At 48.6% G+C, this 26,869-nt stretch overlaps 1 protein-coding gene across 2 annotated transcripts in view; it reads left to right on the top strand.

The window, feature by feature from the left end:
* Positions 1-26,869, top strand: part of MDGA2 (MAM domain containing glycosylphosphatidylinositol anchor 2) — a 619,444-nt gene that overhangs the window by 342,407 nt on the left and 250,168 nt on the right. For both annotated transcript variants that reach the window (XM_034770448.1, XM_034770447.1), the window contains exon 6: positions 17,386-17,655. In XM_034770448.1, coding sequence (XP_034626339.1) covers positions 17,386-17,655 — 270 coding nt within the window. The remainder of the gene's footprint in view (positions 1-17,385; positions 17,656-26,869) is intronic.

Below are 26,869 nucleotides of genomic sequence, written 5' to 3'. Positions count from 1 at the left end.
TGGACTCTTTCCAACTTTTCCACATCCTTCTTGTAGTGTGGGGCCCAAAACTGGACACAGTACTCCAGATGAGGCCTCACCAATGTCGAATAGAGGGGAACGATCATGTCCCTCGATCTGCTGGCAATGCCCCTACTTATACAGCCCAAAATGCCGTTAGCCTTCTTGGCAACAAAGGCACACTGTTGACTCATATCCAGCTTCTCATCCACTGTAACCCGTAGGTCCTTTTCTGCAGAACTGCTGCCTAGCCATTCGCTCCCTAGTCTGTAACAGTGAATGGGATTCTTCCGTCCTAAGTGCAGGACTCTGCACTTCTCCTTGTTGAACCTCATCAGGTTTCTTTTGGCCCAATCCACTAATTTGTCTAGGTCCCTCTGTATCCTATCCCTACCCTCCAGCGTATCTACCACTCCTCCCAGTTTAGTGTCATCTGCAAACTTGCTGAGAGTGCAGTCCACGCCATCCTCCAGATCATTAATGAAGATATTGAACAAAATGGGCCCCAGGACCGACCCTTGGGGCACTCCGCTTGAAACCGGCTGCCAACTAGACATGGAGCCATTGATCACTACCCATTGAGCCCGACTATTTAGCCAGCTTTCTATCCACCTTATAATCCATTCATCCAGCCCATACTTCTTTAACTTGCTGGCAAGAATACTGTGGGAGACTGTATCAAAAGCTTTGCTAAAGTCAAGGAATAACACATCCACTGCTTTCCCCTCGTGCACAGAGCCAGTTATCTCATCATAGAAGGCAATTAGGTTAGTCAGGCACGACTNAGTCCATTCATCCAGCCCATACTTCTTTAACTTGCTGGCAAGAATACTGTTGGAGACTGTATCAAAAGCTTTGCTAAAGTCAAGGAATAACACATCCACTGCTTTCCCCTCATCCACAGAGCCAGTTATCTCCTCATAGAAGGCAATTAGTTTAGTCAGGCATGACTTGCCCTTGATGAATCCATGCTGACTGTTCCTGATTACTTTCCTCTCCTCTAAGTGCTTCAGAATTGATTCCTTGAGGACCTGCTCCATGAAGGGGCAGTCAGACGGGGCTATAAAGTGACAAGCAAATGTAGCAATTCTGATGCATGAAAGTGGTGGCAAGTGAAAGTCAGCTCAGCGGCTTATTACAGAGCCTGTGTGTTTAGCGTCACAGACAACGTCACTAGTCTCCATCAATCTAGTCTGTAACCAATACTGGAGGAGAAAGTTGTTGCCAAAGATCACATTGCTGGTACTGATTAGAGAGAGGGCTGGGTATAGCAAAGACAATTTGTGGCAGTGTGATGGGGGCTCAGAGGACGGGGCAGCCTAGTGGTTAGCGCGCCTGGCTTCTGCCCCTTCCCCCTCTCCCCGCTAGGATTGCCTGTACTTGATCGTAAGCTAGGAATCTCCAGCTTTCCACCCGCATCCGGGCCTTGTCTCTTAAGAAGGTGTGATAGGGAGACTGGGGTCCTCTTCCTCCACCTGGGTCCTGGCCCAGGTGGGACGCAACACCAGCAGGGTCTTCCCTGTAGCAAGTCCCAGTTCACTTCCCTGGGCTACTTCCTACCCATAGGTCCTTTCAGTTTGGGGCATGGCTGCCGTAGTCCAACCATTCGCTCAGCAAACAAAGAGTCCAAATGAGCAGAGCCCTGCAGGTCCTCAAAGGGGAGGGTGGTTGGAGAAGGCCCTGCCTGTGAGCCTTACTCACTCTGTGGTCCCCTCCCACGTTCAGCCTTTTGTCTGGCTTCCTGGAGAAGGGTTCCTCTCTCCTGCAGCCTGTCTACCACCTTTGCCTGCGTTTCTGAGCTCCCGTCTAACTCGCTCCTCTAGTTGGAGAGTGCTCGGCAGGCCAGGAGGGGTGAGGCTATCTGGGCCCAGTCTTCTCTCTTACTCCCTTCGGGTCCTTCGCAGCTATTTCTCCTGCCAATGGTTCCTTCAGTCCTCTAAATCCTTGTGCACACCTCTAGTTTCCTTCCCCAGCTCTGTGAAGCTTGAACACTTGCACCTTCCACCCACAGAATTTGGTCCAATAAAATTTGGTCCTCACTCACCTTGTCTGTCTCATATCCTGGAACCAGCATGGGTACTGCAACACTGCAAATGATTGTACAACGGACATGCAACAGTTGTATTATGTTTTGGTTGTGTAGAATAGCGCCTAGGCCCGAAAGGAACCAGCCAAGCTCAGAACCCCATTGTGTTGGGCAGTGTGTGAACACTACCCACTCCACCAGGCTGCCTCTTAGAACAAAATCCTAAGCACCATTAGTGTGAGTGCCGCTACCACCCCCTCTCCCCCGAGGCCAGGAGCGCTGCCAGCTTTTTTGCCGCCCTAGGCAGCGGAAGGTGTCGCCCCCGAAATGTCGCTCCCGACAGAAGCGGTGGAAGGTCCTGCCCCCGAAATGCCGCCCCTGACAGAGGCGGCGCAAGGTCCCGCCCCCGAAATGCCGCCCCCGACAGAGGCGGCGCAAGGTCCCGCCCCCGAAATGCCGCCCCCGACAGAGGCGGCGCAAGGTCCTGCCCCCGAAATACCGACGACGACCGGGGCGTCTGAAGATCCGGCCGCCGCGGTTGCTGCCCCCCAAATGTTAGTGCCCTAGGTGACCGCCTAGGTCGCCTAACGGGTTGTGCCGGCCCTGCCCGAGGCTGACAATGTAAAGACGTACTAACGCCGTCACAGACTGGACAGAGAGCTCTGAGAGCTAAGGAGAAGGCAGCAGTGAGCAGAAGGTGTGAGAAGGTCAGTTGGGTTTCTAGCATCGTAGCACTTGACATGTGCTGAAAATAGGCAGTGCTGCTCTTGGCTAATGTAAGTATGTGCAGGTCAATAGCCCTAAATCTGCTCGCCAGAATATGGCAGCGGTGCCGGCATGCTTGTGGCTTTAACTGAAAGGCAGCCGTTCTGCAGCCTTGCTCCCTTTCAGCAGCATTTTCTTATTTGAGCAGTGCCATTAAAAACACTGTCTGGACATTTATTTTACCCCTCACCCGAGTAAGGGCTGCTGCAGAATCAAACCCGACTGTTGTGCAGCAAACTCGATGGGCTAGCCTGACCAAGAGAGGCCTCTGAAAAACGGCAATTTGCCGATTAGCCTAGGAGACACTGGACCCATATTCTGTGCTGGCTTGCAGTCGATCCATGCCCATTGGGCTTCACATCAGATGGGGCCCCACAAAAGGCCACACAGTGTTCTTATAAATCATTTGTGTGCGTCTTTCAACCCCCCTGGAGCCCTACATGATGCACGTTCCTAATTGTCAGTGTGCTTTTCCCCCGGGAGGCAAGGATCTTCGTTTCCAAGGGCAGGGAGCAGAAAGAGTGCCAATTAGATCAGTCAGTCAAGAGGCACTTTCCAGGATGCGGCCACTTAAAGGTTGCAGGGTGTTATGAGCTGTCTTTTCTAATGAGATCTGATCCTTGTGCCACTCAGGAGCACTCTACTAATAGCCAGCAGTGAGTAGCCCGGCATAGGCGCAGGTGTGTGGGATCTGGGGCCTGCGTCTGCTGCACCGTCCCCACCTTTTGGCACAGAGGGGGGCAGAGAGTATGTCAGGAAGGTGTGTGGGGGGGACAGGGTAGAGGAGCTCTGTTATTCTGTGTTTATCCCCTACTGGCTTGTAGGGGAGGGTCCGCTAAGGATTAGTAATTAAGGAGCCGGAACAAGATCCCTGGTCTTCAAGATCCTTCCCCTTCTCTGGCTCTCAGCACTGCTGCATTTCTCAGGGTTCTTTGATGGACCTGGCTTCTTGTCCTGGCAGACAGCACCCCGCCTCCCACAATGACGGGCAGCTCCAGGCACCAGCGCAGCAAGTGCGTGCCTGGGGCGGCAAGCCACGGGGGGCGATGTGCCGGTCGCCGTGAGGGCGGCAGTCAGGCTACCTTCGGCGGCATGCCTGCGGGAGGTCCGCCGGTCCCGCAGCTTCGGCGGCAATTCGGAGGCAGGTACGCCGAAGGCGCGGGTCTGGCCGACCTCCCGCAGGCATGCTGCCAAATCGGCAGGACTGTGGACCTCCCATAGGTGTGCCGCCGAAGCCTTCCTCACTGCTGTGCTAGGGGCGGCAAAATACATAGAGCTGCCCCTGCCCACAATGCACTTGGGAATGACCCCTTCTGGCTGCAATGCTCTGCCCCTTCTCTGTGTCCCAGATCCACTTCCGCTTAGGTTCATTGCTTTGAAGTCACTGTCTTGCGCCTGCTTTTTCCTATTCCATTTTCACCAACTTAAAATAGTTCCTTTTATCGGCAGAGCCACCCAATAGTCATGGCTTCATCTCATCGCCCACATAAGCGTCTCCCTTCCCGAGGCCTGCCTGTCTAGTGTCCCAGATCAGCCCGGACCAGGTTCTGGCTAGCTAAGGGTGCTTGCTGGAATGTGTCAACCCTGCAGCCGGCAAAGCCTGCGTGTAAAGACACAGGGTTCATTAATTCTATTCTGTGTCAAACATGAATTGAGAGATCATAGTAAAATGCATGACTTACCGCTTAATCTACAGACCCAGGGAAGGGGACTTTAAATACAGGTGCTCAGATATAATAATATGCATTGAGACGTGCGTGAGTTCCTTAAAAAATGGCATGGTTCCTTTGAAAGAATTAGGGAAGATACATAATATGTATCCGTAAGTCCACATGGCTCTTGGATTGCTACAATGATATCAAACATCTGTAGGGCACTTGAAAGGGTTAAATAGGTAATGAGGCCATTTTAAATATTGAAATTCTGTGCTTCACATATTTTTTGGCGTTAATATGATGAATTAAAAATAGATAGAAGTTTTGATCTTAATCTACAAAGCTTCCTCGGTGCCATAGATTCATTTGAAAATATACCGGTGTGGATTAATCACATCGGCCTAGTTAGATTGCAGGGGTCATGACTAAAATATAACGTGGAGGTTGGATTCCAACAGCTTCCAGAAGAAGAGCACTTTGCATATGTGTTTCCTAGCTGTAGGCAGTGTGGTGGGGATGATTTAGTTGGGGATTGGTCCTGCTTTGAGCAGTCAAAAAAAGGTCCTTCCCGCCATTTGAGAGCTGGCCTACAGATTCTCATTTTGGGGATATTGTGTTTAAATCATGATCCGTTTCCGATTGGTTCCTCCATCTTTAAGTTAAAGAAGGAGCAAAGACACAATTGGGACATCGTTGGAATTTTTAACCTTTAATCTTTGTTTTCCCCACTTCTGCAATTCAAAACCAGCTTTGATTTAATCGGAATTCTTACAGTGAATGATTTTTAAAAATGTCTGCCAACATGGTCTGTTGTTTATGGTTTATGGTCTGGATTCTAGCTAATATAGAACCTGATCCTACAAATGGATCCATACAGCTAGATTCTGGTGCCATAATGAAGTACCGCTGAAGTCAAAGGGGCTCTGCATGGGCAAATGGGTGAGCCCCCATGGACTGGGTTCATGCTGGGCATGAGATGTATATTAGCTCATGACTTATAGTCCCATACCTTATTTTTTATTTATAATTTTTATTAATGTTTCCAAATACAAAAAATGCACCAAAATACCAGATTCATCATAATACACAAAGTAAAAAAGAGGGTTAGGATACAGGAAGGAGAGGAGAAACGACATCTCTCTCTTCAGGATCTACGTTAATTATAGACCTCTAAAAAGTCAGCCAAATTGCTTTGAATTTATTGGGCATTCCCGTTCTGTGGAATGTCAGTCATGTGTTAGCTGTCAGGTTGACCATATCACCAACCCAGGCATCAATATGTGGTGGGGATTGGCTTTTCCATTTTTGCAGAATCAATTTTTTAGCATCCAAAGCTGCACGTTGGGACCACACTGCCTTGTTACCAAGTAGTTCCCAGGTATCAGGAGTATGTCCAAGAATGAAACTTGAGGGGGAGGGGGTCCCAAATTAGCATCCAAAATAAAATTGGTCCTTTGACCCACCTCACAGGAGAAATTCTTGATCCGGGGGCTAACATATGAGCTAAAACATATGAGCTAATACAGCACTAATAGAGTTACATTTCCAACAGTGGTCAGCATTTATGAGGCCCATTACCATTAGCCAGCATATTTGAAAAAGTGTCTTTTGGTGAATAAGCCACAGTCTCAGGTCTATCGTTGTTTTTTTAACATTAGATAGACTTGTACTCCATTGGTTGGAGATAGTTGTGTATCCAAATCTCTGCTCCAAGCCAATCTCAAATTATCAATCTTTGGCAGGGTTTTTTGGGCCAGAAAATCATAAAAGGGATACCACTGGCCCAGTAAATCCAGGAAGTCTCCTCCACAATAATAAAACCTTCTTGAGGTTCTGGAGTACCCAATGCATCTGGCCCAAATGTATTCATAAGTAATGCTTTAACTGGAGATATTTCCATGCTCCAGAGCAGGGTAAGCCAAACTGCTGAAGATCTAAAGATGATTTAAATTTAGCATTGTTAGCTAGCTGTGATAGTGTCATCATTCCTCTGTCCATCCAATCCGTCCACGAACTTTAAGCATAGGATTGCTCTATAGTTCCATACTTTCAAGCATTCTCTTGCTTAAGGGTGACTAAATTTTTGTGCACCTTTGACTTAGCTGCGTAACCCACCCTCCAGCCCAAGGTGTGCGTGTCAGAATTGCACATCCTTGTGCATATGCAAACCCTGGTTCCCCTGTGTCAGGGCATTTGCACACCCCTTGGGAGTGTGATGAAGTGCACACAAGCTTAGGTGCAAACCTACTTGAAAATTTGGCCCATAACTGTATCTCTTTTGGGCAGTAAGAGGACCAAAATGCAAACAGAGACAAAAAGGCATATTTTAAAAATTGAAAGTCAAATCCTACTGAGGATAGTGGAAAGGAACATAGACTCTGGCAAATCAAGTGTAAACGTATAATTAGGCAGGACAAAAAGAATTTTAAAAACTAGCAGAAGACAAAAAAACTAACAGCAATTTTTTGAAGTATATCAGAAGCAGGAAGGCTGCCAACAATCAGTGGGGCCTCTGGACAATTGAGGTGTTAAAGGAGCACTCAAGAAAAACAAGGCCATCATGCAGAAGCTAAATTAATTCTTTGCATTGGCCTTCACTGCAGAGGATGTTGGGGAGATTCCCACACCTGAGCCATTCTTTTTAGGTGACAGATCTGAGGAACTGTCCCAGATGGAGGTGTCAATCAGAGGAGGTGGTTTTGGTAAATTGGTAAATTCAACAGAAATAAGTCACCAGGGCAAGTTGGTATTCACCCAGAAGTTCTGAGGGAACTCAAGTATGAAATTGCAGAACTACTAGCTATGATATGTAATCTATCCCTTAAATCAGCCTCTGTACCAGATAACTGGTGGTTAGCTAATGTAACACTGATTTTTTTTAAAGAAAGCTCCAGTATCAATCCTGACTATTACAGGTCAGTGAGCCTGATTTCAGTACCAGGCAAATTGCTCGAAACTATAATAAAGAACAGAATTATCAGACACACAGATGAACATGGTATGTTGGGAAAGAGTGAATGTGGCTTTTGTAAAGGGAAATCACGCCTTACCAATTGATTAGAATCCTTTGAGGGGGTCAGCAAACACCGACAAGGGGGATCCAGTGGATATAATGTACTTGGATTGTCAGAAAGCCTTTGACCAGGTCCCTCACCAAAGGCTCTTAAGTAAGCAGTCATGAGATAGGAGGGAGGGTCCTCTCAGGGATCACTAACTAGTTAAAAGACAGGAAACAAAGGGTAGGAATAAATGGACTGTTTTCACAATTGAGAGCATTAAATAACCCTAGGGATCTGTACTGTGGCCAATAATGTTCCACATATTCATAAATGACCAGGAAAAAGTGGTAAAGGTGAGGTGGCAAAGTTTGCAGGTGCTACAAAATCACTCAATTTAGTTAGATCCCAAGTAGACTGTGAAGAGTTACAAAAGGATTTCACAAAACTGGGTGACGGGGCAACAAAATGGCAGATGAAATTCAATGTTGATAAATGCAAAGCAATGCACATTAGAAAACATAATCCCAACTGTACATACAAAACGATGGGGTCTAAATTAGCCGTTATTACTAATGAAAGAGATCTCAGAGTCATCATGGATAGCTCTCTGAAAACATCCGCTCAACGTGGAGCGGCCGTCAAAAAAGCGAACAGAATGTTGGGAATCACTAGGAAAGGGATAGATACTACGACAGAAAATATTATAATGCCACTATAGAAATCCACAACACCTTGAATGCTGTGTCCAGCACTGGTCACCCTATCTCAAAAAAGAGGTGTCAGAATTGGAAAAGGTACAAAAAAGGGCAATGAAATGAATAGGCGGCAGGTTTAAAACAAACAAAAGGAAGCATTTCTTCACACAACGCACAGTCATCCTGTGGAACTTGTTGCCAGGGATACTGTAAAGACCAAAAGTATAAATGGGTTTCAAAATGATTACATAGGTTCCTGGAGAATAGGTTCATTAATGGCTATTAGCCAAGATGATCAGGGATGTAACCCCATGCTCTGGGTGTCCCTAAATCTCTGACTGCCAGAAGCAGGGACTGGACAACAGATGATGGGTCACTTGAAAATTGCCCTGTGCTATTCATTCCCTCAAAGTGTCTGGCACTGGTCCCTGTCTGAAGACAGGATACTGGGCTAGAAGGACCATTGGTCTGACCCAGTGCGGCCATTTTTATGCTTTTATGAACATACTTTTGATTCAGGTGTCATTGATTTAGCAGCATGTGATCTAGAAAGAGAAGCACCTTTACCCTCTAAAGCAATATCTATCTAAGGCAATCATCTAGGGTGACCAGACAGCAAATGTGAAAAATCGGGACAAGGGGTGGGGGGTAATAGGCGGCCATATAAGAAAAAGACCCAAAAATCATGACTGTCCCTATAAAATTGGGAAATCTGGTCACCCTACAATCATCACAGGCGTCAGTAGAGACCTAGTTTTCCTCTTAGGTTCAGAGAATATCAGCACTGGGTCACTGATCAGAATATGCTTCCATTCTATCTATGCAGGGCCGGCTCCAGGCACCAGCTTAGCAAGCAGGTGCTTAGGGCGGCCAAGGGAGAGGGGCGGCACCTGCGGCAATTCGGGGGCGGCAGGTCCCTCACTCCCTCTAGGAGTGAAAGACCTGCCGCTGAACTGCCGCCGCCGATCGTGGCTTTATTTTTTTTTTTGATAGGGGGGCAGAAATGCTGGCGCCGGCCCTGTATCTATGTATGGTCCCCTGCCAATTCAGTTTAGCTGATAAGGGTCAGGGATAGCACATAGGGGCAGAAAGCACGCAGTAAATAGAGGGTGATAGGTAAATGTCTTATAATATGAATAATCATAAATTAATGACTGAATGCTGGATCTGCTGCCCCCGTTGGCACCTGTTGGCCCAGTTAGTTAATCAAGCCCACTGCGTGATGTACACCTTTTTATTAGTAGATATGGATGGATGGATTTTGCAGAGCCAACCTTTCATTCATCTCCATTTGTACAGCAGAAGTGGATAATTTGCTGCTCAAACATTGTTGCACTTATTTAAACTTCCAGTTGTCCCTGTTTAGTAACACTCCTTTTTAAATTCTTTGATGTGCTTTGACCAACCTAGCATTGTGTTCTGTCTTAGCGGAGTTCCTAATTCCATCCTCATAAACTTCCCCTTGCAAAATGTGCTGCCAACTTTCAAAGCTAGGATCTTTAGTTTTACAAAATGTATCATATTTTAAAAATGTGTCTGCCTAAAGTTAGGCTTCTACATTCATATTTAGTTCTCTTAAATAAAAAGGGGGCTGATTTTCAGAAGAGCTGGGTGTCCACAAATCCCAGGAAAGTTAATGAATCTGTAGGTTCTCAGCACTTCTGAAAGTTGAGCCACTTGAGGTTATTAAATATGGTTTCAAGAACCTTTTTTTAGGCACTCAGTTATGCAAATATGTACCAACGTGTTTATTTTTGCTGTTTCCTGTTTTGTAATTATTAATCCTTATCATCAGCAATGTTGGTAGTATTAAAGACTTTTTTAAAAAGCTATCGGAGGGCAGATCGTCACTCCGGTGAAAGTTCTGCCTGTACTGGAAATGAAGTCTGGAGCTCAGAAACGTAACAAGCACTTGCTACTTCACTGAGTATTTCATGCTGATATTACGCCTTTCAGGCTGACATTCAGATCTAGATCTTTATCTAAACAATCCTAAACCAAAGCAAAGCGTTGAAAGCAGCTGTGGAGGCTTGCTGGCTGGCTCCATGTTGGCCAGCGACATTCCATTGGAAACCTTTCAAAAATGTTTTTAATATGCATTGCCTCTGTCTACTGCAGCACTGTAGGGGTTTAGCATGAGTGCAGATCCTGGGCAGAACATTTTTCAAGGGGGCATCACATTTTAGTTAGTAGAGTTCCTCAATATTTTTAAATCATTGTGTCCAATACTCTTGAATTCTAAACAAGAAAAATAAACCCTTGTGTGTGTGTGTATGGGTGGGTGTTCATGCGTGTGAATGCATGAATCAGGTTTTTTGAGTTAGAACCTCAGCGGCTGCCAACTGGTGTAGTTTCACAGAAGTGGAGGGACTGAATACATTCGGACTGTTTCGTCTAGAAAGGAGATGAATAAGAGGGGGGATGGCAGAGTTGCATGTAAAATAGCGAATGGCCCAGAGAGAAGGCAAACCAGGCGCATAGACAGATCAAAATGGAAAACAGTGAAGAAACCACAATAAGCAAACCTGTTCTGAGACTCTTCAGAAATTGTTCCCTTTGAGTTTTGAGTGAGGGTTTGAGCACAGGTTGGGGATATTTGACCCAAACGCTTAGCTGATCTCTAGTTTAAACTAAACTGTTTTAGAGTCAGGGTTTATAACGTGAAATTCTGCGACGGACTTTAACCTGGAGTGGAGAGGCTGAGGGAACTGGGGTTATTTAGTTTGCAGAAGAGAAGAGTGAGGGGGGATTTGATAGCAGCCTTCAAAGGGGGGAGGGATAGCTCAGTGGTTTGAGCATTGACCTGTGAGTTCAATTCTTGAGGGGGTCACTTAGGGATCTAGGGCAAAATCAGTACTTGGTCCTGTTAGTGAAGGCAGGGGGCTGGACTCAATGACCTATCAAGGTCCCTTCCAGTTCTAGGAGATGGGATATCTCCATTTATTAACTACTGAAGGGGGGTTCCAAAGAGGATGGAGCTCGGCTGTTCTCAGTGGTAGCAGATGACAGAACAAGGAGCAATGGTCTCAAGTTGCAGTGGGGGAGGTCTAGGTTGGATATTAGGAAACACTATGTCACTAGGAGGGTGGTGAAGCACTGGAATGGGTTACCTAGGGAGGTGGTGGAATCTCCATCCTTAGAGGTTTTTAAGGTCAGGCTTGACAAAGCCCTGGCTGGGATGATTTAGTTGGGGTTGGCCCTGCTTTGAGCAGAGGGTTGGACTAGATGACCTCCTGAGGTCCCTTCCAACCCTAATCTTCTCTGATTCTATGGAGCATGTTAAATGTGGAACTATAATGAGCAATATTTTTTTTACATTTGATTTCCCTGTATTTTCTTTGAATATGAAATTTCCAGTGGGATTTTTTGACAGCCTTAAATAACTATCATGGTATACATAGTAACGGACCTTTGGATGAAAGTGCAAACTTGACTGGCAGACATAACTTGGGGTAGTGTTTTCATGTGTCTTTGCTTTTAATTGTTCAACTGCCTGCTATGTTCTTTAGACCTCAAAGTGCTTGGATTTTTAAAGTGCCTTTCAGGTGAAAAGAAACTATGTAAACATTGATGCGGTCCAAATGGTGTACGCTGGGAAAACATCTTTTCATAACATAAGTCATAAAACCTATAGTAGAGGAATGTATTAGCTGCTTGCTGTCACTGGAATATGCTTCTTTTCAGATGACATTCCGACTGGGACCTTGTTCAAGTTCTCTTCTGTGATGAGCATGTAATTACTTTAAGCTTGAAAACATGTTTTTTGAAAGTCTAATGTTTGAATGCTGATACATAATGTAGCTGAGAATAATATTGTAAATTGTATTTATTATTTCAAATGGAAAGTAATAGTCAACCTTTCAGAGAGGTTTTTTGCTGCTGATGCCAAATGGAGGTAATCCTTATACTGTTTTCTCTCCATAAACAAATATTACTGTTTGTTTTGAAGCTGTATTAGAGGTCCTAGCTGAGATAAGCACGCCGTTGTGCTTGGCGCTGTACAGACGCATAGGATATAGGAACATGGGAATTACCATCAGACTTAAGGTCTGTCTCTGATAGGACCAGTACCAGCTGTTTCCGAGGAAGTTGCAAGAGCCCTGCAGTAAGATGATGTAGGATAATCTGTCCCCCATGTTAGGTCTCAGTCTCTATTAGTTGAAGCCTGGGAACTTGAGGTTTAATATCCCTTCCATATCATTTTTGCCATCATTACTTCTAATAACGCTGGATATTCTTGTCAGTCATGTGAATGGCCAATCCATTTGATAACTTTGCTGAGTTCTTGGCCTCAGCACCTTCCAGTGGCAATGAGTTCCACAGTCCAATCACACAATGTGTGTAGTCAGAAACAATCTCTGCCCCAGAGAGTTGAAAATCTAAATAGATAAGGCAGACCATTAAAGTAGTACTATCCCCTACTGAGGGGCTGAGGCACTGAGAGAATAAAGGGTAGATTTTCAAATGTTTTTAGAAGCCCAAAGTTGCAGGTAGGTGCCCAGTGGGATTTTCAAAAGCAATGAAATCAATTAGAGTTTGGCACTTTGGCTTTTTGAAAACCCCACTAGGTGCCTATCTTCATCAAAACCCTTGGGAAAGCTGGCCCTGAGTGACTTGCCTAAGAATTGAAATTGACCCAGATCTCCTGAGACCCAGTCTAGTGCCTTCACCACGAAATCATTCTCCTCCCTACTTCAAAGCATTGCGTGTCCAATTCATGGACAAGAGTAACGGGATGGGGCTTTAGTCCTGTGAGGGGCTGAGCGCAGAGGCACTCAACACTTAGCAAGACGTGCCCCCTCCTCTGGTGCTCCTTTGACTGACAAATGGAGGGGCACTGTAGGAGAAGTAAGAGGGCCTTTCCCTTCTGTCTCCAGTGGAGAAGGATCACCGAAGCCGCAGAGCATGTCACGGGTGTACAGTTGGTTAGCTTGGCAGCTCTTTTTTCCAATGGAAATTAAATTGCACAAGCCAAAACTCCGAGTTCAGGGTGAAGCTGTGTTCTCAGCCCTCTCTGACACGTCCAGGGTGTCTCTAGAAACCAGGCTTGCTCCCACTCTCCTCGCTGTCGGTGTCTAGCAGTGAGAGCTTTTCCTCTGCCTGCCTCCATTCTCTGGGGAGCCCTCCGTGCCCCCAGTAATTCCCCGCAAGTCCATCTCTCTCTCTCTCGACGCGGACAAGCAGAGCACAGACCAGGGGCAGGCACTCCCTGCTTTTCACCCTGACACATGAAGAGCGCTCGCTCCCGTGATGAGAACCCCTCTCCCATTCTTGGCCGGGTGTGTCCGGCGGTGTGTGGATTGCTGCTGACTGGACTGACTGAGTGAGAGGAGCAGGTTGTGCTCCCTGGGGGTATGGCAAGCCTCATGCTGCCAGCAGTGATGCAGGAATAGCAGGAGATGGGCAGGTTTGGAAGGTGGGGAAGGTAATTCCATAGCCCCCCGAGCACCGTTGCTAATCAGCTTATCCCCAGGCCAGAACCTGGCAGCTCTGCGGTGGCGTTATATCCAACATACTGTATAATAGACCAAAGTATGCCCTCCATTGCTCCACCGTAGAGCTAGCGTAACTCCATTCAGTTGCAGGTGCTGACTCACCACTGCGTTACCACACAGTGCTAGGTAGCGTTGGAGTCCGACAGACACGGAGAGCACTGGAGTGGCCTGTTGATGTCATTGTTGCTTTGCGTTCATCCCCCCATTTACATCACAGAGCAGAATTTGACCCGGGGGTGCTCCAGGATGGTCTCAATGAAGGCTAGACCTTTAGCACGACCTCCGAGTTTCTTGGCTGTCTTGACTGTAAAGCAGGCCTTTGAAGCTAGTATTCAAACAAGCTTCTGGATTTGGGTGGAATACATTCTAGCTGAGTCTGCTGTGTAGTGTGAGCAGAAGCCAATCACCGTCTTCAAATCAGGATTTCCATGTACGTGTTATTTTGAATGCCGGGATGAAAGGGTCGTATCACAGCATTTTTGTCCCATCAGTCATTCTGTGACTCTCTGTCTGAAGCACAGGCAGGGGTCTCCTTTCATCTAAGGGATGATGAGCCATTATGGTAACAGCAGCAGTCGTTTGGGTTGACGTTGTCGAAGCTTTCATCTTGTGTTCTAAGTCGTGAAGCATCAGCTGCAGTGCTGCTGTTCCCAGTCTGCAGCTGATGTGTAGAGAGAGTAGGGCAGAGGCAGTTCTTTGCACGGGTCCTTCTGGAGCTAACGTTCGTCTCGGCACGTAAAGGAGAATGGCGGTGGTCAAGCCACACCAATATTGACTGATGCCCAACTGGTGCACTTCCAGCTCCAGGGATGAATTCTAGCAGGGCGCTGCATGGAGGTACCTGCCTGAAAAGCTGTGCCAAGCATTGTGGATTGGGAGGTGCCCACTCCGATTCTCGCTTCTGCCCCCAAAACATAAGACCAGCAGTGACAGGAGTAGAAGAGGTACAGAGTCAGGGCTTGTGATTCTCATGTATGTACATGGATGTCTCCTGACACAGCAGGACCCGAATGCTTGGCACTCTATGGTTGTCCCAACTGGCTAGTAACCCCCTTTGTTCCTCATCTCCTGCTCTCCCCTGAACCTGCATACAGGTCCCACTGCCCAGCCTCACTCTTCCCCACCCACCATGCATCTCTGCATTCTTACCTCCCTCTGCTGCCAGCTGTCCATCCCCTGCCCACTCAACCATGTGGCTTCCCTTTCTGTTATCTACTCCCTGCGCTTGTCTCCAGTGTCTCTTCTTCCCATAGGCATCACCACTCCCTCCCTCAACAGGCCCTCCATCTCCGTGACACTCTCCACCCTTGGATAAGCTCCAATAACCACCCTTAGCTTTAGTCAGCCCTTGATAATTTGGGAACGTTGTAATCAACTGAAAACAGGGTCTTATAATGGAAAGTGTTGGGCAACCTGAACTCAGGAGGCTGCAGAAAGGAGCCATCCAGAGACTCCACCTGGTAGGAGAGGCAGCAGCCAAAGCAGGGACTGGTGCCCCTTTTAGCTGATCCCTTCTCAAATAACCCCCCGACCTTCCCAAATTGTGGAATTAACACCACATTCCCACCATCACATTCTTCATGCTGCTTGTGTGTCCTACTCCTTCCTCACCCTGTGTCTGTCTGGTCTGTTTAGACAATCTTGTCTCATTGTTTCTTGTACTTTCCCCTCTGACTACAGCCACTTTTGTCACTTGTCTTAGATTTGAAGCGCTTTGGGAGAGGTACCATCTTTGTATAGTGCCTGGCACAATGGGGTCCATGATTGGGGTTGGAGATGCTGCTGCTTGTGCTGCCTATAATACTGCCCTGGAAGGATTAGATTTTAATAGGGAAAATGTCAGTAAACCTTGATTTCACCGTTCACATGCAAACCAACAAAAATATTTCCATTTCTAACCATCTAAATATGCAGTTAGGCAAAGTAAGGAAAAATGATGCTTAAGAACTTAAAGTTTGATTTAAGGATATTGTCTTTGTAGATTTTGACATGTGATGTTGACAGTTTGTGCTTTAATGGGGATAAAACTTCCTATTTTTTGAATCTCAACATCTGCTGCCCTTCAATAATTATTGTCTGGACCTCCCAGGAATTCCTACAACTGTGAAAATGTAAATTGATAAAAAGAGAAAAACTTAGGAAAATCCATAATGTTGCACAGTGAAAATTTAAATTGGGAAAAAAAAAAGCTTAAAAATAAATTGATATCTGTCAAAATTATTTAAAAAAATAAAAATCCAATTCTGCCAAGCCCAATGATGATGTTCCTTTAATATTTATGTAGTTAATTTCGCCAGATCAGAATAAAAAGCCCTCTTCTTTCGTAGATAGTAGCTTGTGATACCGAGGATCTGAGCAAGATGTTGCTTTCCAAGCATTTTGCACAGGATTCCTCTTGTATAGTGCCATTGTTTGACAGAATTACCCTTCGTAGCCCAGTAAGAGGGGTTTAGAAATCAGTGCGGCACTTCTGTGGGCGAGACTGCGCCCGTTGGCACAGCCCTGAGCAGGCAAAGCTGTGTTGCCCCAGAGCAGATCAGGGGCTGACCTGTGACGGCTCTGCTCCAGAAGCAGGGGAATCTGCTTCTACTCTGTACTGCTGGAGCGGGTGAGCACATGACTTCACCCATGTGCCTGCTCCTTGCACCAGCCTCTCCCCACCCACCTGTTCCAGAAGGGGGTCAGCGGCCCTGCTCTCCTCCATGTGCTGTGAGCTGCGGGCCGTGTAGCCGTTCAGGAGAGTAAGGGGATGCCGTGTGCCCCTTTGCTCCCCTGTGCAGATGCATCAAGCGATGGTCTTGCCCAGCATGAAACGTTTTGTTGTTTGTTAAATAACTGCCAGCCCAGATTCAGACATGGCGGGCCCGGGGTTTCAGCGGGTGTCTTGTAGAGGAAGGGTGCTGTTCGCTGGCAGAAGTTGGAGAATGGAGAAGGCTGCGCTTTCTGGGTTGAATAACAGGAATGCTATTAACAAATTCCCCTCAGCGCTGGCCTACACTGGAAAGCGAGGCTATGTCACTGAGGGATGTGAAAAGTTCGCCCCCTGTAACAGACATAGTTAAGTCAACCTAGGCCCCAGTGTAGACAGTGCTAAGAATTCTTCTGTCAACTTAGCTACTGCCTCTCTGGGAGGTGGACTCATTCCAGTGATGGAAGGATCCCTGTGCCGCTGGAGCGTTTCTAGACATAGGCTCCGTATTTAAGATCCAGTGCTCTGGGCATCTCTCTCTGAAATTAATCCTTGCAAAAGAAACCATAGACACTGGGCTGCCTGTAAGTAGGTCTGCCTCGACCCCTGCCCTCCACAGCGACTCTGGTGGGTTTGCAGCATTCCCAAATCTGCACCTAAGTGGGCAGTAAGTTCCAAAATCGAGGCTCCCTCTCAGGGTGTGTCTGCTCTGCAATCACAGGTGTAGGTGCACCTGAGCTAGGTCCCACCTAGCTAGCTTGAATAACAATCGTGCTGAAGCCCCTTGTGCACATACCAGGGCTCCAGGTGGGCTTGTACAGCCCGTGCTGATGCAGCTTCCTGGCGATTGCTATTCCAGCTAGTTAGATCAAAGGGTGTGTCTACCTGTGCTGCCGTCACACCTCTAGCAGCTACGTAGACATGCTCTCAGAGAGCACCCGGCCAGCAGCCCCTCTGGTTTATATAGAGCGGCTCTGCTGACCTCAGCTGGTGTGGTGTGTCAGATACAGAAATCACACTGTCCGCCTCCGAACAACATGTCTCTTAAACATCTTTTCCAGCGTCTCCGTCAATTAAGCTCCTGGTGGACGACCCCATCGTGGTGAACCCCGGCGAGGCCATCACCTTGGTCTGTGTGACGACGGGAGGCGAGCCGGCGCCCACGCTTAGCTGGGTGAGATCCATTGGAGCCCTGCCTGAAAAAACCGTGCTGAACGGCGGGACCTTGACGATACCGGCCATCACTTCGGATGACGGCGGCACGTACAGTTGCATCGCAAATAATAACGTGGGGAACCCTGCAAAAAAGTCCACCAATATCATTGTAAGAGGTAAGTTGGGCTCAGATGCTCCTTTGAGGGCTATCTCTCCTTCATTCCCCTTTGGCAGGGGGGCTGCCTGTAAATTTGTGTCCTCCTGAGCCAAGCACGGTGTTGGCCAATTATAACAACATACGGAATAAATCAGTACTGGATCAATGCCGTTTCAATGGGGCTTTAAGCACACCATGGCATGGGGGGCTCTGTAGTCCAGCCCTGAGGGCCTGCCAAGAGTTAGCAGCTGGGGCCCCACTTTTCTGCCCCCTTGGAAAGGGAGGACAAGCAGCCAGAGGCCTCCAGTCCTGTTGGATGCTATCTGTGGGCTGGTTGGCTGGACCTTCTGCATTTTTCTCCAGCCACACTGGTGGTGTTGGCAGGAGCCCCCAAGAGAGCAGTTCTTGGCATTGACACCCCCCTGAGATCCATGGGGTAGTCACCCGCTAGCCTGTTGCTTCAGGCTTTCTGCAGATGTCACCAGGGTCACATGTTCATTCTTTTCTTCCTGCCCACGAGGGTGGGAAGCTTACTACCTTGGGGGTTTACCTGAAAGCTGATATTCTGATGTGATCACGTCTGCAAGTGCTGGGGCCTGTTGTATTGGAATAAATGGGCTAACGGCGTTTCTATAACTTAGTTACTGGCTAATATTAAACAGCGTCACACAAGGTTTGGGGCTTGGTCTATAGAAACTTTAGCTTGCTTAGTACTCTGGTAAACATACTGTTTGCTTTTGTAGCTAAGTAATTTTCTCCCTAAAATCTCTTTCATTTAGGGTGCACCACAGGAGCAAGAGGCGAAATAGCTCATCCCCTCATTATTTTGTTATTACTTAGGCTTAGTTTTTGACACACCAGTTTTCATTTACTGATTTTTAATTTGCCACTTTTTTGGATTGCGAGGCACAATTTTACCACCGTTTTTGTGTTATTTTAGTAGCTCTTTTTATTTGGGTGAATTTAGATTGAGGGGTGTAGTAGGTCCTAGCCGGGGCTCGACCCTTCCGGGCAGGAGGGGAGCCACACCGACTCACTACTGTGGGAACAAGCAGTCAGTTAGTCCCGAAACTCCGGCTCTTTGGTGCAGAGTCAGAGCAACCACAGTTAAAGCTCAAGAGCCCAGGCCCTGGATCGGGGCGGGGCAACCACAGTTAGCTCAGACCCTTGCTTGCAGGGGCTGAGCGGGCAAATAGTTCAAAGCCCGGGCCCTGGATCAGGGCGGGGCAACCACAGTTAGCTCAGACCCTTGCTTGCAGGGGCTGAGCGGGCAAATAGTTCAAAGCCCGGGCCCTGGATCAGGGCGGGGCAAACACAGTTAAGCTCAGGCCCTTGTTTGCAGGGAGCTGAGCCAGCAAGCAGTTCAGAGCCCAGGCCCTGGATCAGGGCGGGGCAAACACAGGTAAGCTCAGGCCCTTGTTTGCAGGGGGGCTGAGCGAGCAGACAGTTCAAGGCCCAGGCCCTGGATCAGGGCGGGGCAAACACAGGTAAGCTCAGGCCCTTGTTGGCAGGGGCTGAGCGAGCAAACAGTTCAGGTAAGGCACGCCTAGGCTTTCTGTAGCCGAGTGTTGGGTGAGGGGGATGCCTGCCACCCGTGAGCGGGGGTGGCAGGGGGGAACGCAGGCCCACCCACTCCACTGCGTTCCAGTGTTAGTTCCGGGGCCCTAACAGCGGTTGCTGCCGCTGCTGGTCAGTGGGGTATCCAGACCGCAACACACTGACATAGGCTCACACTCAGTTGCAGCCGGACCGGGGTCGGCTACCCCCGGGCTACTTCCATGATCCCCCTCAAAGCCTACCTCGTTCGATGCGCCGGGATCGGGCCAGTCTATCTGCATGGGCTCCTCTCTGCCCGGGCTCGGCGGCAAGTCCGGTAGCTCTGCTGGGAAGTCCGGCCAATGGTCCTCAGGCGGCTCCTCTGGATAGCAGCAGGGGCGAAGGGGTTCGGGTCCAGTCTCACCCTCAGGGTTAGTGGGGTGCGGTTCCCAGGGATTCTCCCAGTGGCGGGCGTGAACGGGCTCCGGCGGCTCCTCCTCGTAGCGGGCCCGGGGTAGCTCAGGCCAGCTAGGGTCCAGGCCTCGGTCTTCGACAGTCTCCTGGCCGGGAGCTCCCGGCCGCACGTCTGCTCCCGGTGGTGGCTGGGCACCAACTGAGCTCTGGCGGCCGGCCTTTATACTTCCTGTCCCGCCCCTTGACTTCCGGGGGGCGGGGACAGGCAGTGGCGGTCCCACCCACTCTGGTGCCTGCACGTGGGCTCCCTCTTCTGGGCAGGAGGGGAGCCACACCGACTCACTACAAGGGGTTATAATTTTTTTTATTAATATTTGATGTTCTAGGTTACTATGACGTTTTATGAATTGACACTTACTTTTTAAAGGCGACTTTACAATTGGGGTAAATTTGTAGCCCAGTTATTACAATGGGCCCGAGTCCATGGTACCTATAATTTAATCCAGATAAGGGGACAATGAAGAATATGTGCCCAATAATTACTCCCAGGAGAAAACTAAATCTGCATAGTCGTGTTGGTTTTCAGCATGAGCCTGGGCTAACCACAGAGATATGGCTGATTAGTTTGAAGGAAGATTCCTATTGGCCGGTAGGTGGATTAATCTACCTGAACCAAATAGTTCAGTTGAAACTAATTTTCTATAATCTAAGCTGCCAATGGTATGAAACATAAACTCCCACACACTGGATGCTTTTAGTAATAACTTGTGATTCATCATACTCGGGAGAAACTGCTGTGTAAGGAGCAATGGTGTGATTATTTCATGAGAGCATGGCCTCTGTTTGCTCCTTAGTGCCTGACATGTTATACTTTCCAACAGGCCGAGGAAGTAGTATATTTTGTTAGGGAGGTCCGGCAGAGAGCATAGCACCAAGCATCTGTAGGAGCTTGTCAGGCTATTGCAATGGCATTAGTTCCACTGGAATCTTTTGACATTTGGCTTAAAGCTTTTATTGGCGGGAAGCAAAAATGCTGTGTTATTTCCAGAATCCAGCAGCATGGGTTTTCCTTTTCTAAAAAGCCGCCTGGCCCAGTTCATTCCTAACTCAGTCAGGAGGGGGGAAGAAATCACCAGCACCCCAGCAAACGACAGATAAGGCACAGCCCCCCTCAAGGCACATAGATGAAGAGCACAAAGGGTTGCCCTCGTAGCTGCAAGCCGTACTCCTCAATGGGGGCTGTATGGGCACAGCAACTTGGTGGGAGTTCCCAGGGACATGGAGCGCTAGAGGGTGCAGCTGTGGCCACCGTTCCTTGGAATGGGCCAACTTCTGCTGTTGCTTGTAGCCTTTCCTGCCTTTCCACCTCTAACCTAGGTGGTTGATCAAGGCCATTCGCTGTATGGCTGCACGAGAGGTGGGGAGAATGCAAGAGGACCTGGGTGAGGGAAGCAGTGGCCAAATTACTAGATCAGCTAGGGCTGTGGGGTGGGGGGAGGGGTGCTAAGGATTTAATTAGTCTGTTGACTGCAAGAGTAGAAAAGGAGTGCAGTAAGGAAGTGCAAGGGGAGGAGGAGAGAGAAATGCCAGCAGGCCCAACGTTAAGGGGGAATCTCTGCATGAACAGATGTCTTTCTTCTCTTAAGATTGTAAGACATAGTGAATCGAATTGCCGCACAGGATGGTAGGAGGGTGGTGGGGTTGTTAAAACACACAGAGTACACCGTGGTGGTTACAGACTGGCGGTGTCAGAGCCATATGTGAGAGGACAGGAGTGGAGGGCTGCACCCTGTCACAAGTGGGGGCTTATCCAGGCATTGCCTTATCCGTGCTCATGGATAACGGAATGGTGGGGGGCTGATGCAGAGGTCTGGCTGTCTGGACAATGGAGGAGACCCTGCAATGGCTCGTACAACAGGAGGAGATGCAGAAGACTCTGCAGGGCTCCCAGTAGTCCCACCACCTGGAGAAACAGTCCTTTATTCGAGAGCAAGCTTGCATACAGCAGCAGCTACTCCAAGGTGCAGTGAGACCTACAGTGGGGAATGGCAGCTGGGCCTCCGGGACCTGGGCTCTGCAGATTACCCGACTCATTCTTAGTCACAGTTGAAAGAGTAGCTGTGGCTGAAGGCTGAGAGAAGGGAACCTTGGCCCTATGGCTCGCACCCTACTTGTCAGGGGAAGCTCAGGCAGCCTGCGTGGCTCTAAGTGACGAGCGAGCACTGGACTATGATGTGGTTAAGGCAGCCTTCCTAGAGCGGGGTGGGGGATTATCCACTGAAAAGTAGCCACAAAAGTTTGGGGCTGTTAGATGTTATGGCCCTGGGCGTTTGCCCAGAAACTGATGGACTGGGTCACTCGCTGGTTGAGGCCAGACACTCTCATTGGGTGAGATCATGGATGCAGTAATTTTAGAACAGTTCCTTCAGGAGAACACCCAGGTATGGATCAGGACGCATTAGCTGGTCATCCCAGATGCTGCAGTCAAACTCACAGAAGAATTGGTAGAGGCAGACATCCCCAGGAAAGAGGGTTGACAATTCCAGGGACCAGTCCGGGTGAGAAGGGTTGGAGAACCCCTGGCTGGAAAGGTCGCAGAGAAGAGGGAAGAACCTAGGGGGAATCTGGCTGGGACTCGGAGTATTGTCTGTTATGAGTGTGGGCACCAAGTACATATAAAAAGAGACTGCCCCTAGATGGGATGTGGGTTTGCAGAGTACTGTGGTTGGGAAGAGCCTCTTGGGCATGGAAGGAAAAATAAATGAACTCCTGTTTCTGGGACGGGGGGGACGAGGTGTCAAAGAGGTCTAGCAGGCACTGCCTCAGCCTGTTCACTGGTCAAGAAGAAATTGGTGAAGCCCCACTGGAAGCTCTTGCAGCCTGATCATATCCATAGGGATAAGAAACTCTGCCCTATGGCTGAGGGACCCTGGAGGTTCAGGGTAGTAGACACGTCCCACCCCATCGTACGAGGCACGGACTGAGGCTAATTACTAGATCAGCCTGGGGTGGGGAGAGCTAAGGAGCTAATTAGCCTGTTACGTGCAAGAGTAGAACAGGAGCACAAGAAGGAAGCGCAAGAAGAGGAGAAGAGAGGGAGAAAGACCATTAGGGACAAGTTGAATTAGAAATAGACTCTCCTGAGTGAGTTCTTCTTTGAGTGCTTGTTCATGTCAATTCCAATCAGGTGTGTGCGCGCACATGTGCACCGTAGCCGGAAGACTTCCCCCCTAGCAGCATCTGTGGGGTTGGCCTGGGCACCCCCTAGAGTCGTGCCATCATGGTGCCCAATAAATGGCCCTGCCAACTCGCCAACCCCTCAGTTCCTTCCTACCGCCAGTGATGGTAGCTGGAGCTTCTCCTTGCTCTCGTTTTGGTAAGCGGCTTAGCAGTACTTTCGGTTTTCGCTGTAGTTAGTTAGTTCTAGGTGGTTAGTATAGCATAGTTAGTTCACTTGTACATTTTAGTTACGGGGGGGTTCCCCCCCACACTTTTCTCCCCCTTATTTGTCACAGAGGCATGCCGTGATCCCCGGGCTTCAAGACTTGCCAGGACTGCGTGAAGCGCAATCCTAAAAGTGACCCCCACAACACCTGTTTACGGTGTCTGGGCGAGGGTCACCAAAAAGACCTCTGAAGGTCTGTTGAGAATTCTGATCAAGAACTCTTAAAGAGAGGGACCAGCGGATTAATATCCTTCTCATGGAGGCAGCTCTCCAACCTCAGTCGGATCCGGGTGCCAGGGATCCCGCTCCCAGTACATCTCCTTTGGCGCAGAGCGCTCTGGTGCCCTCCTCGAGAGATCCGGCAGAGAAGAAAGACACTGCCAAGGAGGCTCGGCACCATCATGGAGTCTCTTGGGGGCACTCCTGCCTTTGGCACTGCTCCCAAACGCTGGCGCAGAAGAAGACAACGACGACGACGGAAAGAGGCTGACCCCCCTTGGGAAGATCCAGGGACCAGCCATCAGTGGGTCCTCAGTCGGGCCACGGCTCTGAGGCTCAGAGTGGGGCTACGTCGACTCCTGCCCAAGTGAAGCAGTCAAGTGCGGGCCAGTCGCGCGCTCCGAACTCCTTGGAGCACTTGCTGCTCCCGTCCACCCCGGAGGCTTTTGAGGCAGTGCAGGACCTGCTGAGACTCATGGCGCCATTCTCGTCCCTGAGGCAGGAAGATGCGCCAGCACCACAGGCTCCATCCCGGCACCCCATTCAGTCAAAGGGAAAGCCGGCGATGATGTCACATCCATCCCCATCACCTCGGCACCCCCTGACGCCAGCACCGCTGTCCAGGGAGCACAGTCAGTCCCCAGGCTCCCGATGCTCTATGTCGAGATGTGCAGCGCTGCCCTGGTCCTCCTATTCTGAAACATCAGAGTCAGAGTCGGACTCGTCCCGATTCAGTGGCCCTCACAATGGTAGAACCCAGCTCAGTGGCCCTTTTGGACCCCATAAACTTTCCGCCCAGGATCCCACTCGGGACCTGCATCAGTGGTGCCTGCATTGTTTGTTCCGCCATGACCAGAGACTGAGCCATTATCTCCGCCATCAACGCCATTGGCCACGGCACCGACCGCGGCGCTGCCCTTGACAATGCCTTCGGCACTGGAGGCACCAGCGGCTCAGACTGCTTCTGATGATGAGTTTGTGGGGGTTGTTTGAAGGCATGAAGTGGGGTTTCAGGAAAGATTTCTTTTAGGTTTGGGTCCTCGTTGAGTATGGGTTGTAGTTGTTTGATGATAGCCGATGTGGGTTCCAGTGTGGGGTGGTAGGCGACAACGAGGTGTATGCCGTGAGAGGGGATTTTATTTCTGTATTGAAGCAGGTTCTTTTGGGGTAATTGGGTGGCCCATTCCATGATGCGATCTACTTCTCTGGTGAAGAATCCTTGTTTGGTGAAAACAGTTTTAAGTGTGCTAAGGTGTACATCCCAGACTTTCTCTTTGGAGCATATTCTGTGTTATCGGAGTGCCTGGCTGTAGATAATAGATTTCTTGGTGTGTTTGGGGCTGTTACTGCATCTGTAAAGGTCAGTGTGGGGATCTGTGGGCTTCTTGTATATAGTTGTCCGTAGGGTTCCATTGTTGAAGGTGGTTGTGGTGTCCAGGAAGTTGATGTTCTAGAGGGAGTTTAATGGATGTGTCACTGGGAGCTCTACTCACTGCTGGAGTGTCTCCTTTTGGCTGCGGTTGAGGATTAGCTCTGCTAGTCTAGCACCCCTTTCTGCGGGGGCTCTCACTTTCTCACACCCCAGTGGCTCCCCCTTTGTGGCTCGACCCTCTGGCCAGGTCACTGTAGTTTTCCTCTTCCGGGGGCAGGTTTGTGTAACAAAAAGTTTCTCTGTCCTGACCATCCCAGGCAGTCTTCCAATTCACTGGCCCCCACTGGTGCCACTTCCCCAGTGGCTGGTAAGGGAACCTGGTCCCTTCTCCGGGTTTCGGCCCAAGGACCCTATGACCATCAGTTAAACCCTGCACTGTCCCACATCTTGCTCCTGTTTCCCTGGACTGCTTCCTACACTGCCTGTATTAGGTTCATTTTCTACCCTCCTCTGGGTATGCCCTTCCCTCTGGGCCAAGTTCCCTAGCTTCAGAGAGAGTGACTGCTGGCCTCCCTATAGCCCCTTTCTGCCCTCAGCTACCTGGCTTTGTACCAGCCGGGCCTTTTTCTGTCCAGGTGAGCTTCATCCTTTAATAAATCCTCATTACTCCCTGGCTCCTCCTCCAGGTGCAGTTCAGGTGGTGTATTGGCCCACCTAGCCACCATAACCCTTTTAGGTGCTGGTGTGGAATTGGTGGTGGCGGTTGAAGATGTGGTTGAAATTTGAGGGAGTTTAATTAATCTGTCCAGAGGATGAAAATATCATGAATGTCTCTCAAATATATCACTGGTTTCATAATTCATTTGTCCAGAAATTCTTCAAGGTGGCCCATAAAGAGCTTGGCCTACTGGGGAGCCATCCTAGTACCCAGGGCTGTTCTCATAGTTTGGACAAAGTGTTTGTTGTTGAATGAAAAATTGTTATGGGTGAGAATGAACTGGATGAGTTTGGTGATATGTTTGGGGTGGATATCGGAGTGTTGTCCACACAGCAGAGGAAACCAGGAAAGAAAGTGGCTGTGAAATCCTTAACAAACATCACATCTGCCACAATCTCTCCAACACTGAGAGGACAGCTGTACAGTCTTTGAAATCCAACTACTAGATAGTGATCAAACCAGCAGACAAAGGGGGCACCATCATAGTCCTCAATATATTAACAAGGCCAACCAACAGCTCTCCCACTCCATATACTATAAAGAACTCAAAGAAGGCCCCACAATTTATCCAGGAAATTTAAGGATATCATCAATTCCTTCCCCAAACAACTCCCAAGAGAAACTCTACCATCTTCTCTCCCATTACCCCACTGCTGAGACCTTCTACATGCTTCCCGAAATACAAACAAGGGAACCCAGTCAGACCCATCATATCTGGCCCTGGCACCCTCCCTGAAGGAATATCAAGACTCCTACAAACTATCCTCAAATCATTTACCACACAAAGAACCAGCTACAACAACACTGTGTACTATATTATTTTATCAGTTTATTACCCGCACATTTTCATTTGCAGGCTCTTTTGTCTGTATAAAAGTTGAATGAATTTTCCCTCTCCATGCCATTATTAATTTGTTTACCCCTCTTTCCATCTGTGCATGCAATGGAATTATGCATTTCTGTTGAGAAAAGAATAGGCCAATGTGTCAATTACAGCTTTGATCACATTTAATTAGAATTTTCTTTGTGTGAGAATCATACAATTCATTTTGAAGGCCCTCTCACTTGGTGGTTTTTGTTTTTGTTTTTTTGGTCCTTATAAAGTTAATTGTTACATCTGTACCACAAAAATAATATATTTTCTCCTTAGGGCTTGTCTTCACTACAGCTGCTGGTCGATTTAAGCTACACAATTTGAGTTACGTTAGTAGCGTAACTCAAGTCGACGTAGGTTAGATCCACTTACCACAGGGTCCACACTACACTATGTCGACGGGAGACGCTCTTCCACTGACATTGCTTCTGCATCTCGTTGAGGTGGAGTACAGAAATCAATGGCAGAGTGCTCTCCCATCGATTGAGCATGTCTTCACTAGACCCGCTAAATAGATGCCGCTGCCTCGATTGCAGCAGCGCGGATTTAGCTCCGTAATGAACACAAGCCCTTAGTGTGCGTATTCATAACTCCTTTTGAATCAATGGATGTTATACCGAGGATGCAATAGATACTCACATACAGAACCCGCCGC

Source organism: Trachemys scripta, chromosome 4, assembly GCF_013100865.1.
Source record: "Trachemys scripta elegans isolate TJP31775 chromosome 4, CAS_Tse_1.0, whole genome shotgun sequence".
NCBI classification, from domain to species: Eukaryota; Metazoa; Chordata; order Testudines; family Emydidae; genus Trachemys; species Trachemys scripta.
The sequence above is the reverse complement of the archived record's forward strand: the minus strand, read 5'-3'. Positions and strand labels throughout refer to the sequence as shown.